Source organism: Pyxicephalus adspersus, chromosome 4 (genome assembly GCF_032062135.1).
Source record: "Pyxicephalus adspersus chromosome 4, UCB_Pads_2.0, whole genome shotgun sequence".
NCBI lineage: Eukaryota > Metazoa > Chordata > Amphibia > Anura > Pyxicephalidae > Pyxicephalus > Pyxicephalus adspersus.
Genome location: NC_092861.1, coordinates 64188258 through 64206029, shown reverse-complemented (window position 1 = coordinate 64206029; position 17772 = coordinate 64188258). Strand labels below are relative to the sequence as shown.

Sequence of the window (17772 nt, the reverse complement as noted above, 5' to 3'; positions counted from 1 at the left end):
CCCTAATTACTTTTTCTGGACTCAAGCAAACTATACATATTAATTAATTATGAAGTCTATAGTCAAATACTGATCTATCTATGCAATCTTCTGATTTTCAAAATCCATCTTGTCCGCAGATTTGGAAAGGCAGGCAGATTGGGCAAAATATTGGACTTACATTTTATGATGTGTTAATCAGTAGAGGTCTGCATTAATTTGATTTCTGTTTTAAAAAAGACATTTGTTAATGGCATTCATTTAGTGTTTACACATATACATCACACGTGTTGCTAATTTTGTTTTACCCTGGCACATCTTTATTGATTAATTTTTAATTTTCAAAAAAGGGTAGGCAGAGAGATCAGCAATCTTTTTTCCATCTATGTCACCCAATCTCGCACCTGTGCAGTGCAAGAATGGGTGACATAGGAAGAAGAACCCAGAAGAAGAGAGAAGAAGATGTCAGTGCCCGACGCTTCCTCTGCTCCGGGCTGAAGACGGATACTAGGACAACACAGGACACAAGTGAAGAAACCAACAAACTGAGGAACCTGTGGGATTAAAGGTAAGTGTTTTTTTTTAAATTTTATTTTGGATTAGGTTCCACTTGATAATATATAATTATTCCTTTATGTAAACAAAGACTTTTTCGTTGATCCTAAACTTTATCCCTGAAACATTATTCTGGTTAGTATTTTTTTTTTTGAGCAGTCACATTTTTTTTAAACCACAAAGGTTAAGCTAACATGTAATATCCTAAATTCTATCTCCTTTGGCCAAAAAAAGTAGTTTCAATTTTCCTTCATCTGGGAATTTCTCTTATTTTCTGACCAATACATTTCATATTTATGTTCTTTTACAAAATGTCCTAAACACGCTTTAGATCAGGCTATGTAATTTATTGTGTTCTAAGTATTGATATTTAGATATATAAAATTACAAGTATAGTAACTGCATTCATTGGCTTGATTGTATAGTCACACTTTCACGTGTTACACAGCGTATACACAGTATTTTGTAAATTATAGTTATCATGGCATTCAAACGACTCCAAAACAACACTGAGGTAGTAATTTAGATGGGAATTGTACATTGCAATGTAAAAATGTATTTCAATTTGACAAAGATTTTTTTATTGGTCTACATTGCCTGAGCAGCCAAAGGTTACAAAGCCCAGCTTCATAGTAGATCATGCTGGTAATAGTGATAAATTAGTGGATTATACTGGCAACAGGATTGGTATAGCCCAAATTTACCCCAAACCTCAATCTTCTTTTCTATACTCCCTATGATATCAATACCAGGCTTCTCAAATTGCTGCTTAAAGCTCAGATACTACTGATGTAAGTATATCACAAGAACTACATTTCTCAGGAGCTCTTTCCTTTAACACATTGGACATTATTTATTTATGCTCTCCAAGACTGGATCAGCTAGACTATCATGGGAGAACCTGGATGATCCACCAAACCTGGAATGGATTTCCTAACAATCATTTGGTAGCAGCTGGCAAATGTTTTCAGTCCTAGGCCAGATCCATTCCAGGTTTGCTGCCTCAACCAGGTTCTCCCATGATAGTATATCTTTTTCAGTTTTGGAGAGCTTGAATAAATTAGGCCTAGTGTGTAATTAGGATTTGGGGTAGCGGCATTGTTTCAATGGGAAAGAAATGAGCATATGCACATGAAAAGGAATGAGAGAGAGTCTGGGATAAGCAGGATATAGCAGGTAGAGCTGTCAATGCTTTAATTGAGATTTTGATTTGCAAAGTTAGGGGCACAACAGCAGGCATTTCTTTGTATTTATTTTTAATTTGCCTTGGCACTTGCCTACTTTAAAGTGGAACCATAAATTTAAAGCAAATTATAGAAAGTGCCCACTTTTAGAGAATGGTTGAAGATTAAATGTTTAGGATTGATAAGTATTGAATGAAGTATTGATTTAAAGGTTATAACTACCTCTAATGTGAAGGGGTCAGTTAGTGACAAGTTATTGACTAAAGTCATATAACAGGAATTGTTCATGTGTTGTTTACCATTGGGGGAGGTACAGTTTTTATTTTCACAAGTAAAATGTTAGGGTACAGATCGGTGTTAAATGTATTCTTACCATCATATAAAAGTTAAAAATAGTTGTGACATTGGGCATTGGTTGAACATGTTTTCTGTAAATGTGTTTGGTTGCTAACATTTTTTTCTGAAAATAACTGCGGCAGTGTACTTCCTAAAAGTAACATATAAATTGACCCTAAAAATTACTGACATCCACTATTTTTTTATTATTAAACAGGATTTATTTAGCGCCAACAAATTACGCAGCACTCACAAAAGATCGCCCACCTGTACCATTATTGCAAAAAAAAAAAAAACATTATTTAGAATCACACACGCAGTTGCTGAAGCTGGAAATATCCCCTGGCAAAACCTCAGCATTTACTAACAAAAACTTTAAATCCAATCTTTAAAACCATTTCAGCTAAGATCTTCACAGAAACACTACAAAAATGGCAAACACATAACAATACCTTTAATAAAACATTTTTAATAATGTGTGATGAAACTAAATAAAAGCATTAATGTGTGTAAAACTCAGCAGGGCACGTCTTTACTAAATATTCTTAAAGGATGCTCTAATAAATGTGTTTTTAGCCTAAATAGCGATTTTCCTACAATACACCATGTATGTGCTGGAATTACGTGCAAAGATTTGTTAATTTAAGTAAAAGAATATGTTGTTGCATGTATATTATAGTCACCACACTTCAAATGCAAATTCTTAGTTGAATTGTTTTTTAAACACAGTTCATTGGATAGTGTTAAAAATTGTATGGCAAACAAAAAACGTTTAAATTATGACAGAGATTTATAGTTCCCACGTTTTTGATATTGTTTAGTAAATAGTGCAACATTCTAAAAAAAAAAAAGATTTAAAGATTTCCACAGATTCTAGCAAAAACAATATTCTTAGATTTTATTAAAACACATTTCTTGGAGTTTTCGATGCTCATTTTTTGTTATGTGTTATTTTTCTTCTTTTGATTTTTTTTTTATCGAAGTTCTCCCGTACAACCAGAAACCTGTTTTCTTCTTTACTTTTTTTGTACTCACACTGGCCTTTCATATTTTATGTTGCTAATACAATTAACTTCTAGTTGGCTTCTATAAATTCTTGAATTGCAACAAACACCCAAGCAGTATACTTTGCATTTATTTACATATATATATATATATATTTATTTATTTATTTATTATATATTTTAGTGTATTGTTTTACAACAGACCAATATAGTGTTAAATGTTTTTAATGTGTGCGGTATTTATAATTACAGTCTCAGAAATACTATAGTGTAATTATAAATACATACAATATTTATAGTTACAGATTTAGGAATACTATACTGTTTGGGTAGGGGCTAGTGATAGGTTCTGTAGTGCTTTTTATGTGGGTAGGCAGGAGGTCTTTTCAAGCAGACAGATCTGGCTCCCAAAGTGTAAAGCATAGGGGTTCACATAGTTCTGATGATGGTAAATGCAAATCCTTTGTCTAGAGCCTTTATTTGCAATACATATACTACACTGTGAGAAACCAGCTATTATACTTAGGGCTGTCTACAGTACTTGCAGACCTTAACCGTTTTACCAGGTTTTAACAAATTCAAGGTGAAAGTTTAAATACCAGCCACATCCTCCTGTCTAGTTTAACATTCAGCAGTTGGTTCAGCCTCCCGTGCCTGTAAAAAGGGGCTTCTATACAATGAGCTAAGTCATTGAATAAACCTTATTCATTATAGGAGTCATGCCACAAATACCGTTATGCAATTTTCAATGCTGCTGCACAAAAAGGTAAATGTAAAAATGTGGGTCTTTGTGTTACACGCGCAGACATAGCTTTATCAGTCGCCAACATGTAAAATAAAATTCTAGAGTAAACCTGTGTTTCTAATTAAATGCATTAAGCCTATATTTTGAATAAATAAATATAATAAACATTCTTATTATAATTTGTAATGATGATGGTGAGCAGGATTTACATGAGAGATGTCTATATTGCTGTTGAATCCATGGTATTATGTACGGATTTTTCAAAAATTGTAAATACAGGAAATTGCCTTTTTAAAAGAATATTTTGTATCCTGTATACTAATGCTGTAAAAGTCTAAATTCAGTTATTTTTAATCCTTATAATTTTCTTTCTAAAGTTTCTACTTTTTGCTTTGTATAGTATTTGTATCAATTACTAAGAGCAGGGCAAATTTATTTTAAAAATGAACATGCTGTATTTCTTTTGTAAATCAGAATCACTATATTTATTTTAAAGAACGTTTCACGTACAAATAGCTCCAAAGTGTACTGTCATATGTTTCATCATAATTCTAAGTAAAATGACATCAGGTTATTTCAGATCCTGTATACCATTAATAGTTTTATGGAATTTTTTGGTGTTCTGTCTTTAAAAGTCAAAACCATGCAGTGATTTTAAACCAGTTAAAAATGTATGTATTTTACTACAGACAGACAAGATTATTTTCTGCACATTTTATAGCATGAGCGGGGGTAGTGATGGTGTTAAATAAATATCAGTCGCGGGTCTGCTAGGGATTTCTATTTTCCATAGAAGTTGTTCCCTTACAGTACAGTGTCCTCTTTCATTCTTACCTTTCCTCTGCCTGTGTCTGAAACCACTTTTACAGCATAAACGTTTTAGCTGTTCTACTATTATTTCCAGTTGCTCTTGTGAAATCTTAGTAAACTAATGAGTTTTTTTCTTTCCCGTTTGAAGTGAAAACTACTTCTTCCTTTACCTGGAAGCTATGTCTGGATTTGTGGTTTTGCTGTTTACCCACTGTCATACAAGGCTGCCAGAATGTTTTCATTTCTAAGCCATATAAATTCACAGTTAATCATTGGCTGTATTTAGGGCTCACTCATGGAATTTTCTTTTTCCTTTCAGTTGAAAGAGACAAGGACTTTTCACACCACCGAAGGCACTACAAGGAATTCCGATTTGACCTCACTCAAATCCCACGTGGGGAAGCTGTCACAGCAGCAGAATTTCGCATCTACAAGGATCGAAGCAACAATCGCTTTGGGAATGAAACCTTAAAGATTAGTATTTATCAGATCATCAAGGAATATTCAAATAGGTAGTGTATTAAGAACAGGCATTTATGTGTATAATAACAAAAATGATAGATAAAAAGTGTGTGTTATAGGTTAACACATGTGTATATGTTAAAAAAGTAACATAATGAAAACACATGTGTGTTGAGGTAACTAATGCAATTGTTAATAATATAAATATTTCTTGAATGCTTTGTAATTGCTATGGGTTTCAATTAATCTAGGATTGTACAAGATGTGGCTATTTAGTCCACTTGTATGAAGAAACCATAAGTTAATATCCAGAGTAGGTGGCGGAATTCGTACTAATAAGGGGTTGTGGGTGGTTTGCATACTATCACGATAACTGCAGACATTGGAGTTCTCCACTCCCCTGTCAGTGCCCATAATGCTACAGAGCCAGCCCACAAAATACCTGGGGGCTTAGGGCTTTTTAGGGAAGCATATCAGAGTGAATGTTTAAACCAGAACTGATGCAGGGCACTGCAAATTTCCACTTCTGCTTAAAAATGAAGATTTGGGAACCTGAGGTCACACTATGGGACAATACATTTTATCTAATAAATAGAAAAGCTAAGGAGAAATCTCATGCAAGGACAATCTGATTGCAAGAATGAGGCATGAAAACCCTTTTGGGTTTACCTAGAGGTTAACATAAGTTTAGTATAAGATAGAGACATACAAAACACAGTAGTCTACCCAGGAAAGTTAAATTATTAGTGATGATGTGATATTACAATGTGCAGGTATGGGTGCATCTGTTCAAAAGTTTATAGGCTAATAGCCATTTTTGCAACAATAAAGTAATGTTTTGTTTCAGGTTTACTGAACATTTAATACACACGTCTATAACATTTTTCCATGAAATAGCTTTGCTGTTTTCAAACCACAGGGTTTCCTTTCTGTTCTTGTTCGGTAATTTCTATATAGATTTTTTTCTTTTTTTTTTTCTTGTCTTCAGGTCAAAAGTTTGCATATTTTAGGTAACAGGAGTATATACTTGGAGAGATCTTAAGTAAACTAAGAATTCAATCCCAGCTTCTGTTTGACTTTTCAATTGCTACTTTGGATTAAGCGGTTGGCTTACAACCAGATAAAGTTTTATTCTGCAGCACCCGCAAGTTTTATTTTTAGGCAGACATGGATAACACAAAAGCAGTTTATCATGGCAGCTGCTGCTATATTAAATATTCTGTGTTACACATAGGTGCCACTAGATTTCATTTTCTAAGCTATTGAAAGAATGTAAGTGAGAATGAGCTTGCTTTGGGAAGTATAGACAGTTTTTTAGAACACTCATAAGGCTGTTTTCTACTGCTGTTCTGTACTCCAAGTAATTCATCAACTCAATCTGTAAAACTGTAAGACCTAGTCTGTAATTTTTATGTATTTTTAAGTCTTCATTGATCATCTTATGTGTCATTAGGCAGTACAGATGAGCAAACCTGTCAGGGTTTTACTTGAATATATCCTATCTGAAATTTTAGTGAATGTGAATTTAGCTGTAAAAAACATTGTATTCATTGGGGGTGAGCCTTGTTAGTAGATTTTGTTTTCAAATAATAGGCAGAATACTGTCAAAAAATGCACAGGGAGCTTGGTGCAGGCTATAGTGCTACATGCGATGCAAAAAAGGTGAATAGGCAAATAGCATTTGTTTTTGTTCTAACATATTTTCAGTATTATTCGGCAAGTTTTAATTTTAAAAAGTAATTTGTGTAACGGCATGTAATTATCCAACAATCAGTAAATGCTATAAAGGTAACTGTTAGCAAATGTAACGTTAAAGCTATAATTTTCCTAAAATGTCAAAGATGTCAAATTTCTCTTATAACCCTTGGCAGTAGACCTTGTTTTATGGATTTCCTAAATGCCTTTTCTGCTTCTGTAACTGGCTTACTGTTTTTTCAGAATCAAATACTTCCTTGAGGTTAATTTATTGATATCTCAAGCTCTTTTCTAAAGTAATTATTTAATCTTTAAAGCTGGCATAATCTCTCTCTTACCACTCCCCTTTCCCAAACTAATCACTAAATTAAGAAAAAAAAGTATGATGTTATAGGTCCCGAGTCCTTTTTGTTGTGACCACATTGCTGCCTCAGTGTCTTGGACCTTTTTTCTTGGCTGTTTAGTGACAGGGTTCTTTCAGGCCCCAAAAGACTGCAGCAAAGAGAAAACATTATATAATAGAGAACAGTCAGAGTAAAGTCATGGATAGGAACAATTGAAATTCTTTGGTATAGTCTATAATACAGGCACAGGTTCACTTACTGCTTATGGGGAAGGAGGGAGCAAGAGAGAGGTGAGAGGGTTTTCCTTTTTTGGAAATAGTCTATAATCATATATTTGAGAAGGAAAGAATGTTACTTATCTAGGTGACATGGCAAATATATATTAATTTACTGTTACTGCTCATGTGATCAAGCAATTCTGAACCATTCACTTAACACTCAGTTTTCAGAAATGTAATATTGTGTTACTATTTCCCTGTCTAAAAAGCAAAGGGCAACAGAGACTTGGTAGGGTAGACAACCCTATCAAGTTTCACCTTAAAGGGCACATTAAAAATGTATAGCTTAAACCAATACCTACAAACTTAAGCTGCATGGACCCTGACTATGTATGATGGGGCCCCATAGCAAAACCATCAAGTTTCCTAATATCTCTCTAATATGCGTCTGAAAGGTTATACTTTTAACACTGTACTGGTATATCAATTTAATAAAGGTCCCTAAATATTATATTTATATATACACATAAGGGGGTGCTGAGAAGTTCCTGGCTTTGCCAAGAAAGAAGAGTGCAGAGTCATGAAATAACATATTTATTCAACATATTCCCCCTGAGACTGATGCACATGGTACAGCGTAGTTGCAGCTTTTCTAGACCATTCAATTAAAAGTCCCTTGGTTGGACCGCAAACCAGCTCTCAGCAGCATCTTTGACGTCAGAAATGTCCTCAAAACGTTGCCCCTTCAGGTGTTTCTTCAAATTCGGGAACAGATAATAAGGGGCCAGGCCAGGTGAGTAGGGAGATGGTGGACCAATTGGAAACATATGGTGTTCAATTTGGCAGCCGCAACGTTAGACGTGTGCATTGTCCTGCAAAAAAAGAATCCGCAGCGGATCAACTTTCCACAGCGTTTCGTCTTAATTGCCTCCTTGAGCTGGTCCAGGAGGTTAGCATAATACTGTCTGGTGATACTAGAGCCCTGAGGTAGGAAGTCCCAGAAAATGGACACCATGACTTTTTTGGCTGATTTCTGGGTTCGGAACTTCTTCGGCCACGGGGACCACCGTCCCTTTGACTGTTCCTTGGTTTCAGGATCATAGATGCAGAGCCAGCCACTAACCTAGCCAAAAAGTCCTGTTCAGCTTCAAAATGGGCCAAAACAGCTTTGGATGCTTCAACTTGTTCCTTCTTCTGATCTGTTCAAACATTTCGGCACCCACTTCTCTGATATCTTGCGCAAGTCTAGAATAGTGGTGATAACAAACCAACATGCTCCTGTGGGATGTCAAGTATCTTTTTTGCGGATATTCACTGGTCCTCAATAATCAGCTCATGGACAGCATCGCAGGTTGCCGGGTCAGTTGAGGTTGGGGGGCGCCCACTGCGGGGCTCATCTTCAACGGTGAAATGCCCAGTCTTGAAACAAGATATCCAGGTTTTGACAGTGCTGTAGGAAGGACACCTCTCCCCCAGTGTTTGTGACATCTCACATTCACATTTGTGAATGTCCTTTGCTGACTTTCCCTGGAGAAACAAAAACTTCATGACGGCCCGTAACTCCAACAATGTGAAACTTGCTTGTGCCTCTGCCATCACAGCTTCTCACTAAAGAAAAAACTGTTTCAAGAATCGCAAAGACCCGATATTTGCACAGTTACATACTAAGATATTAGGCTGTCATATGCCCCCAAACTCATTTTTATATTTCATCTGGAAGGGGGCAAAGCCAGGAACTTCTCAGCACCATATATATATATATATATATATATATATATATATATATCTATATATAAATATATATACACAAACCTTTAATTTATTTTAGGTGCCAGAGTGCTATGGTTTCTTGCACAAAACACTGTGTAATCAAGAGTGTGGTACTTCCTCCCTAGTACTTCTGGGCCCCATAGCAAAGGCCCACTATGACTACAGTTATGTTCCTGGCTGCAAGCAAGTCAGTTGTGGGTTAACAATATGACTTTGAGTAACTAATTTGTATTTTTTTTCACCTCTAGGTTTTATACTTTTATTACATACTCCTTTGGATTGTACCATACTCGTAAACACAATATGAATGTTTACCTAATGTAATTACATCTGTATGTGCATAATGAGGTCTAATGGGGAATTTAGTTGCTTAGATCAGATTCTGAATGACTTACATGACTGTGCTCTGTAATATCATACATGGGTAAGTTTAGTGACCCTAAAATAGGTGTGTTTATGTCTAAAACCTTCCCAAACATGAATGCTATGCATTAGTATATCAAGCTAATTTTTTAATGAAAAGTAAATCAAAAGTCTTGTTTACATTCTTCCTAAATTCCTAAATTAGAAAATGTGTTTATAATTGCATATTTTATTTAATAACTATGGGAATCTTTCTTTTCAGGTCTAGGTCATGGTCAGAATGTTTTTACTAAAACGACAGAGTATGAACTACAGCTGGTATTTTAATAAAACTGAAATAGGGTGGATTTTGATTACAGTGGATTAAATATAATTGATCAGCTGCTTTAATATCTAGAAAGATATTACATCAGCTTTTTCAAAAAAATATTTTCTCAACATACTTCAGGATATGAAAAACAACATTATTATCTTTGGGAGGATTTAAACTTTCAAGTTGTTGCTAAGTTTTTAAGAAGCTGCATATACTGTATCTTACATATTAGAAATCCTGGAATGGTCTGAAAACAGGTTGCAGCAGTAGGAGAAAATATGCAGGCACAGAGCAGAAGCAATTTATTATTGTGCACCCTTAAATTAATTAAACATAAATGTCTGTTGGAAAAGATTTATTAATGCACAAAGCAGGAGCTGGCAGTACAGAATGGAGTTTTCACTTAGCTCTACTATGTGCAAATTCCTACAATAAATGAGTGGCATTGAGGCTCAAATATGAATAAACGATAGCAGAGGAATACTACAAAGTATTATTTAAATGACAACTCCATGGCTGCTTGGGGGTTTTGTCATACTAAAGATAAGATTTCTGTTAAGATGGTATAGCCACATGATTGAAGTTAAGGACATCATATTGACCACAATTTTATTTTGTATGTTGGAGATGATTGTGACACTTTGTAAACTTTTGATTCAGTAGGTGCTCAAACACCTGTTGTGGTCGACTAATTAAATCCATAGGTTTTAAAATCACCTTACTTGAATCAAATACATATTGTTTGTTTGACAAAGAATTGTGTAATGATATTCCCTGACAACCATCATTTGATATGCTGTCTTGCTGGAAAAGCTTTTGTACTTTCGGGATTTTATTTTGTATCATTTACTTACAGTAATAACAGATATAATGTATAATGTTATAATATATAACTGATAGTTTCCAAGTAAATGCCTGCTAGACGATAAGAACATCAGTGACAGCCTATTATCAATCAGTAAACACAGCTGTGTCAGTGTTTTAGGTAATGTGGTATCTTTTACTCATTTCCTACCTAACTTTGTGCGAGGTGACTAAAAGCCTAAAAACATTTTAATATTTGAAGGATAGTGTACTGAGCATATTATTACCAGCATGCTAGTAAAACTGTTCGTGTTTTTAATGTATTTTTCAGAGATGCAGACCTCTTTTTGTTAGACACGCAGAGAGTCCCTGCCTATGAAGTTGGTTGGCTAGTGTTTGATATAACTGTGACCAGTAATCACTGGGTGGTTAATCCACAGAACAATTTGGGATTACAGCTGTGTGTTGAAACATCAGACGGTAAGGTATTTTCTTTTGTAATACGGTATATTTCCCAATTATAAAGTTGAATAGTTTCTTTTGTAGTTGTGTTACTGTTTAACATTATTTTGTGCTGTAGATCAAACAGGTCATAAGAATATTTAATTTAATAACAGTAATTTAAATTTTGATTTAGCTTTTAGTGAATAAATGCAAACATTCTTTAATGAAAACTGCATGTAAAAACAAAGGAATTATGATATAGATGTCTTAAATCAACTTTTCCTGTAAAGTTAGGCTTAGACAGTGTGCACATGTCAGATGATTCTCACCTGATATGAACAGTCATGCTTGTCTCAGATGAAAATCTGACATGTGTTCATAGGTTGCCCAATGTCATTTATGGATCTGACCTGATGGATCCATGAATGACAGATGATGAGTGACCGCAATAAAAGGGAGGTGGGCATAGTGGGGTGCTGTTGGCTCACTCTCCCACCTACCCTCTCCATAGAACCTTATCAAGAATGGGCACTTTGATTATAAATGCTGTGATGTCTATATCTGAATCAATGTAGTGTACATTTATAAGTCGTACAATTTCACACAGCTTTATCATGTTTGTATGTGTCAAGTGTGTGTGTTTGAGTGTGTTTTTGTTTGATCTTTGAAATGTTACTTTATTTTCATTGTTCAACAAAATGCATGTGATTTTATTTGAGAGAGCCTTATGGGTTTAAAGGTATTTAAATAGTGTTAAAATGAATCTAATATCATCTAACCGGGGAAGTTATTCCCATCCCACACTTTTGATATTTCTGCCCTGTGTTATAGAAGATGATGTCTTTCGTATTTTTTTCTGGTCCTGGTAAACTTTAGGAACACAGAAATGCTTAGTGAGAAATATTTTTTTGACCATAAATTCCTATGTGCTTTGAATGTGTGAACAAATGATTCCTACCTAGCTGTTTTTCAACACCATATCCATTTTTATCCATTAGACGTTGTTTTCATTTTCTCTTTAGATTATAACTTTTAGTGTTAGAATCCCATTAGGCTGTTGTTGAGGACAGTTCATTCAAATGTCAAGAGCATCACCTCACTGCATTCTTTGAAGAAAAAAAGGAAAAACATAGCACAGAAAATACTGCACACACGCATCTCAGAATCAACTTCCATATCTACTATACACTAAAGTCATTAAAGGTTTAGTAAATGTTGTCCAAAAAATCCCTATCCTGTCTGACATACCACAAGCAGCAGGGCAGCATAGTATGTCAAGTGCATACTGGGCTACCTCTCGCTCAATCCATGTTTTCTTGACCAGGGCAAGAATGGATTTAAGAGAAAAAAAAAATGTTCAAATGAAAATATGTAAAAATCTCTCAGTGATGGCTATCATACAAGCACTGAGTGGGGTGTTTGGTTTTATTTAGTTTGTTTGGGTTACCTTTCTTCTACTCCAGCAATTCTTTTTCTCTGGGGAAGGACATGCAACCCTTGCTTTGAAGCATGTTTGGTCTTTCAATGAAGGCCCCAAAAATAAGAATATGGGAACTGGGAATTTAGTAGCAAGCTTTACCCACATAGACTTCAGTGGGGTTTAACAAGTTCAGGATGGGTCCGTTTGAAATTAAACTAACATTACAATCACAATATATATGATTTTTCTGTTTATGAAGATGAAGTAAAATGTTTGTTAAGTGTTTTTCATAGCTTAAGTTACTGTTTTGTCAAAAATGTGATTAGTATTGTATTTAAACCTATGTTCAAATATGATAACCTGTGTTTTCTCAAAGCCTCTTATACTCATCTACATGGTCTTTCTCTTGGTTGATATGGACCTAACAAACACAGGTTCTTGGGGAAAGCATTTGACCGGGTGATCTATACTTAGGTGACTGTGACAGGGTTGTCAGAATGTTGTTAATTAACACAAACATATCTTTCAAGATCTTTCAGTGTTTTTCATCTTGCTAACTTTTTTTATCTCTTCGAGGCAGGGTCCTCTCTTCCCGTGTCACTGTCTGTATCTGTCTGTCATTTGCAACCCTTTTTAATGTGCTGCGTAATATGTTGGTGCTATATAAATACTGTTTAAATAAATTCTATTTATTATTATTAATAATAATAATTAAAAAAAATAATATTCTTGTTTTTTTTCAAATAAAAAGGGGCCCAGACCTACACTAAATGATACTAGCCTCATACACCATGTATATGAATCAGCTGCAGGTTAAAATCTCAGGACACCATGTGCAGGATATTTGTATGGGTTTCCTACTACTTCCTAAAAACATTCTGGTGTGTTAATTGGATTCTTACAAAATTGCCCTTAACAAAGACATTTGATTGAGGAACAGTGATTATAAAATTGCTCCAGAAGATGCCAGCCCAGTATAAATGCTTAAAAATACAATGTAATTACTATAAAATAACTGATCTGTTTTTGGGTGTCTGAAAGAAAGAAATAATGCTTTCCCTCAAAAGCTGACAGTTCTACATATCTTATTTAAAAATATACGTTTTGTATTTATTTTAAATAGTAGGAAATATAACAAAAAATCCATCTTGGTTACTAGACTATTTTAAATAGTTACAAGCAACAGAATCCAATATATTCATCTGTCTGTTCCAACTTCTAGTTGTACCATTCTTCAACTAGCAATGGTGATGATGTAGGGTGAAAAGGTAACCAAAGAAGTAGTAGAGCTGTGCAATACTGGCTGAGATGAGATGGAGGAGAGAGTGCATTGGGGGCTGCTGACTGCCTAAAATTACTACAAGTATATAGAGCAGGCCTATGACACCTAGCAAATGAACAAATATTAAGCCACTTAGAACATTTTCAGTCTCCAAAATGCTGCGTTTTTTACCTGACATATATTATGCCCCACTTTTGTAAAGAAGCATTTACAAGTCAACTATCAACATGAGAGTATGATCATTTATTTTTTCCTGATAAGTTATAAATATGCTGGGAAAATGTATTAAACTGTATTTGTGTTAATGCTTAGTGCATTGTTTTTCAACCTTTCTGCACTTGCCAACTGTATTGCTGGAATTATTACAGTTCATCAAATCATTATTATAACAGATCTTCAAATATTTCTTTGGATCATTTTTGATGAGTTCAAGCTATCCTTTCATATCCATCTTGAATACATTTCCCGTTCTTGTACAAAATATAAATGTTTATTAAAAAAATACTGTTTTACTAGGCTTCTAAAAACATACCAAAATATTAAAATTAGAAAGTACAAAAGTTTACCAGAATTGGATAAAACTTACAAAAAAAGTCAACATTTATATTTTATTGCTTATTGAACAAACTATTTAATCCAGCAGATCTTAAAAAAATAAAAGTGAAAATACATAACTAAATTGCACAGTTCAGTTCAACTGCCTGTATTGTTTTAAATGATAAAAACATACCTTAATTGTTTTTTACAATAACACAAAGATATTTTGTAGATTAAATCTTAAGTAACTCTAAATCAGAATAATAAATCTAAAAATATTCTTAGTGGACGATTATATAAACTTTCTGTATTTAGACACAATGTTATATCTATTTTTTCCTCTTTGGTACCTGTGTGTTTTTAGTCTGTGGTTGCTTATGAAATACCTTTTGTTGCATAACTATCATTCCATAATTATCAAGATGTAATGCTAAAAATAAAATATTTAAACAACTTCTCCCAGTAAAAGCTTTTTTGAGACATTTTTAGTAGGCCTATGTTTAAAAACACCCCGCTCAATAATACCTGAATCCATCTCTACTTCCAACTTTTATATTTCTTTCTGAAGGCTTGTGTAGCATCTTGATGAGTTAAGGAACGTGTAATATGCAAGACTCACTTGCTGAACTTTATGATACACAATATGAATTTAAAGTGGAACTAAACCCAAAAATAAATCAAACTCTGGCCAGGAGAGTCATTTAACGCAGAAGAGAAAGGTCGTATCTTTATGTAATAAAATTACCACACATGTGAAAACTCATCCATTGTGCAGGGGAATTTTTTTATTTAGGTTCAAGGTAATTGGTCAGGTACAAATGTTTGTTATTAGAAGGGACACTCCCGGTCTCTATCTGCAGTAAAGCCCTGTCTGATGCCAAATTTTAAAAGTGTTATTTTATTTCCAGTTTAATACTGTTTTGTATGCTTGGACCCTTGACTACAAATTATTCAAGGCTTTCTTGTCTTAATAGACACAAGATCTAGATAAGTAAAACCTACTATATGTAAGATTTTGGATATTTATTTTGACTATCTGGTATAAGGTACACCATCTCCTTTTAGTTGACACCTGGTTTGGCCAAAGTTTTATGCTGGCTGTCCGACTGCAAAAACTGCCAAACCATGCCAGGAATATGTGAAAAAGTTGAACTGCACATGCACAGCGTCGGCTTTGGTTGATGGGAAAACCTAGCAATCCTGGCTTGCCTTGCCTGTGCTGGGGATAGATGAATTCCTTGTGTGTCAGGCTTTCATGGCAAATCAAGATGGGCAAAGAAGAAGAAGAAAGGAAGGTTTCCTTGGTTAGCAAGAGAACAAACGTATAGGTTAAGCTGCGTACACACTTGCAATTTTTGTCGTTGGAAAGGATCTTTCATGATCCTTTCCAACGACAAGGGAGTGCACGATGCATGAACGATGCTGTACATACAGCACTGTTCATGCTCTATGGAGAGGGGAGGGGGAGAGCGATGGACCGGCACCCCGCTCCCCCCTTCCCTTTCATTAGGATCGGCTGTCGTCCATCGTCTGTGGATCCGGCAGGTCGGTCGTCCGGACGATGGACGACACCGACTGTACACACGGAAGATTTTCGCCCGATAATTGGCCGATGCCGATTATCGGGCGATAAAAATCTGCCGTGTGTACGTAGCTTAAGTGATACTGGTTTATTTACAATTTGAGGGGGTGAATTAAACTTTCTGATAGACATTTATGACAAAGTACAAAAGAAAACAAAATGTTGTCCCTTCATAAACAGGTTCTAACATTTATAAATATAAACATTATACTTCAGTAAAGCTGATATAGAACTATTTAAAAAAATTACACAAGTGTTTACATGCAGCAATGCATAACAATTGATACTTTACCAATATAGAGTTCTCAATATGGGGGATAAAAAACATTATTATAGCATGTAAAGTTCAGCTTAATATAAATATTTTAGAGCTCCCCAACATCCATCACTAGGAGGGCATCATGCCTCACAGTTTAAGAATAGATGGTTAAGAGGATGTGGGCCAACAATTTTTAATTTACAATGCATCCATCTTAGTTCTGTTTTACTTAAAGTTGAATACAAATATAAAACATTAGCTTATCCCTAAAATAGGTTTATTTATGTAGTATTATACATGTGTAACTATTACCACCAGCTATTCAGTCATGTAAAGAGCAAATTCTGTTTTTTTTTTCTTTTATCTGCATATAATGGGTTAATTTAACAAAGTAAATGCTGTGAACCATAAGTAAAGATTCCTGAACACTTACAATTAAAATTAATAATTTGTTGTTGAAGGAAGAGTTTGGTACCTATTTTCCAATTTATTCCATTGGTTTATCAGTTTTCATAATTCCAATCAACTGAATTATGTGCTTAATAGACATATTTTGTAAAATAATATTGCCCACAAGAATTAAAGTAAAAAAGAAACTACACTGCAAATAGGTACATACCTTTTCAAATAAAACTTTACTGAAAAAGTGAACTGAATACTTTACTGAATAATGGAACTATTTATTAAATATACACAAGTGTTTACATGCAGCAATGCATACCAATTAATACTTTACTAATTGCACTCTTTGTTCCTAAAATAAAGTCTAGTTATTTACACATTATATGTAAATGATCCTTTTATTTTATATTGAGCTGCTAATTAAGGTCACAAATGTCTCTTTAAAATAAATTAACATTAATATAATATTATGATTAACATTTCTCTGCTGCCAAAGATTGGATTAGAAATGTAGAATCATTTAAAGCAGAGAGCTTACATTGATGAAAATAACAGTCAAAACACATTTTCTTTAATCTAAATATATTTATTTTTCTACACAGGGGACAAATTAAATGTACTTATAACAACAAAATACCAATAATTCTGCTGAAGCAGCAAATCCCAAACAATGAGTAGATAAACATGTATTTTCAATAACAGAATCTACATGAATGTGTGATTGCCATTCTTCATTACATTTCAATAAACACAGTGAAGTCAAAACCCATCCAGTATGGGATAGTTGCAATCTTGTTTAATATAGACCACCAAACTTTACCCATGGGAAGAGTAAGATGTGAATATTTTTTGAACTGACCTTCAGAAGACCCCTCAAATGTTTTTTTTATTATTATGTGGAAGACATTTTATTTGTATTTTCTCTGCTTTGCTAATTATTTTTATTAAAGGAAATTAGGGAAAAGGGGAATCAAACATTAAAGTATTGGCTTATGATCATGTGTTGCAGTCAGGTCATCTTGTGGTCAACAGAGTTGAAAATAAATTTAGCTAAATTGTGTGAGCTGAAAAGGACAACGTTATAGAACTTAGGTATGTGACAGCCCGCTCATTATAAAAGGTTGTATTTTCAGCAACCATTAGCCAGCATGTTAAAGTAATGTATTTCTGACCTAGGTTCCTTTGTATGCAGCATTTGCAGCATTGTTGCTGTTTGTGCTATATAGTAGTGTTTGCCTGCACGCCACATGATTATCCCACCTAT

At 34.3% G+C, this 17772-nt stretch overlaps 1 protein-coding gene across 1 annotated transcript in view; it reads left to right on the top strand.

Moving 5' to 3' along the window:
* The window catches only part of BMP5 (bone morphogenetic protein 5), a 68872-nt gene that overhangs the window by 38204 nt on the left and 12896 nt on the right, over positions 1 to 17772 (top strand). The window contains exons 2-3 of the mRNA XM_072408460.1: positions 4933 to 5125; positions 10914 to 11062. Of these exons, the coding sequence (XP_072264561.1) occupies positions 4933 to 5125; positions 10914 to 11062 (342 nt within the window). The remainder of the gene's footprint in view (positions 1 to 4932; positions 5126 to 10913; positions 11063 to 17772) is intronic.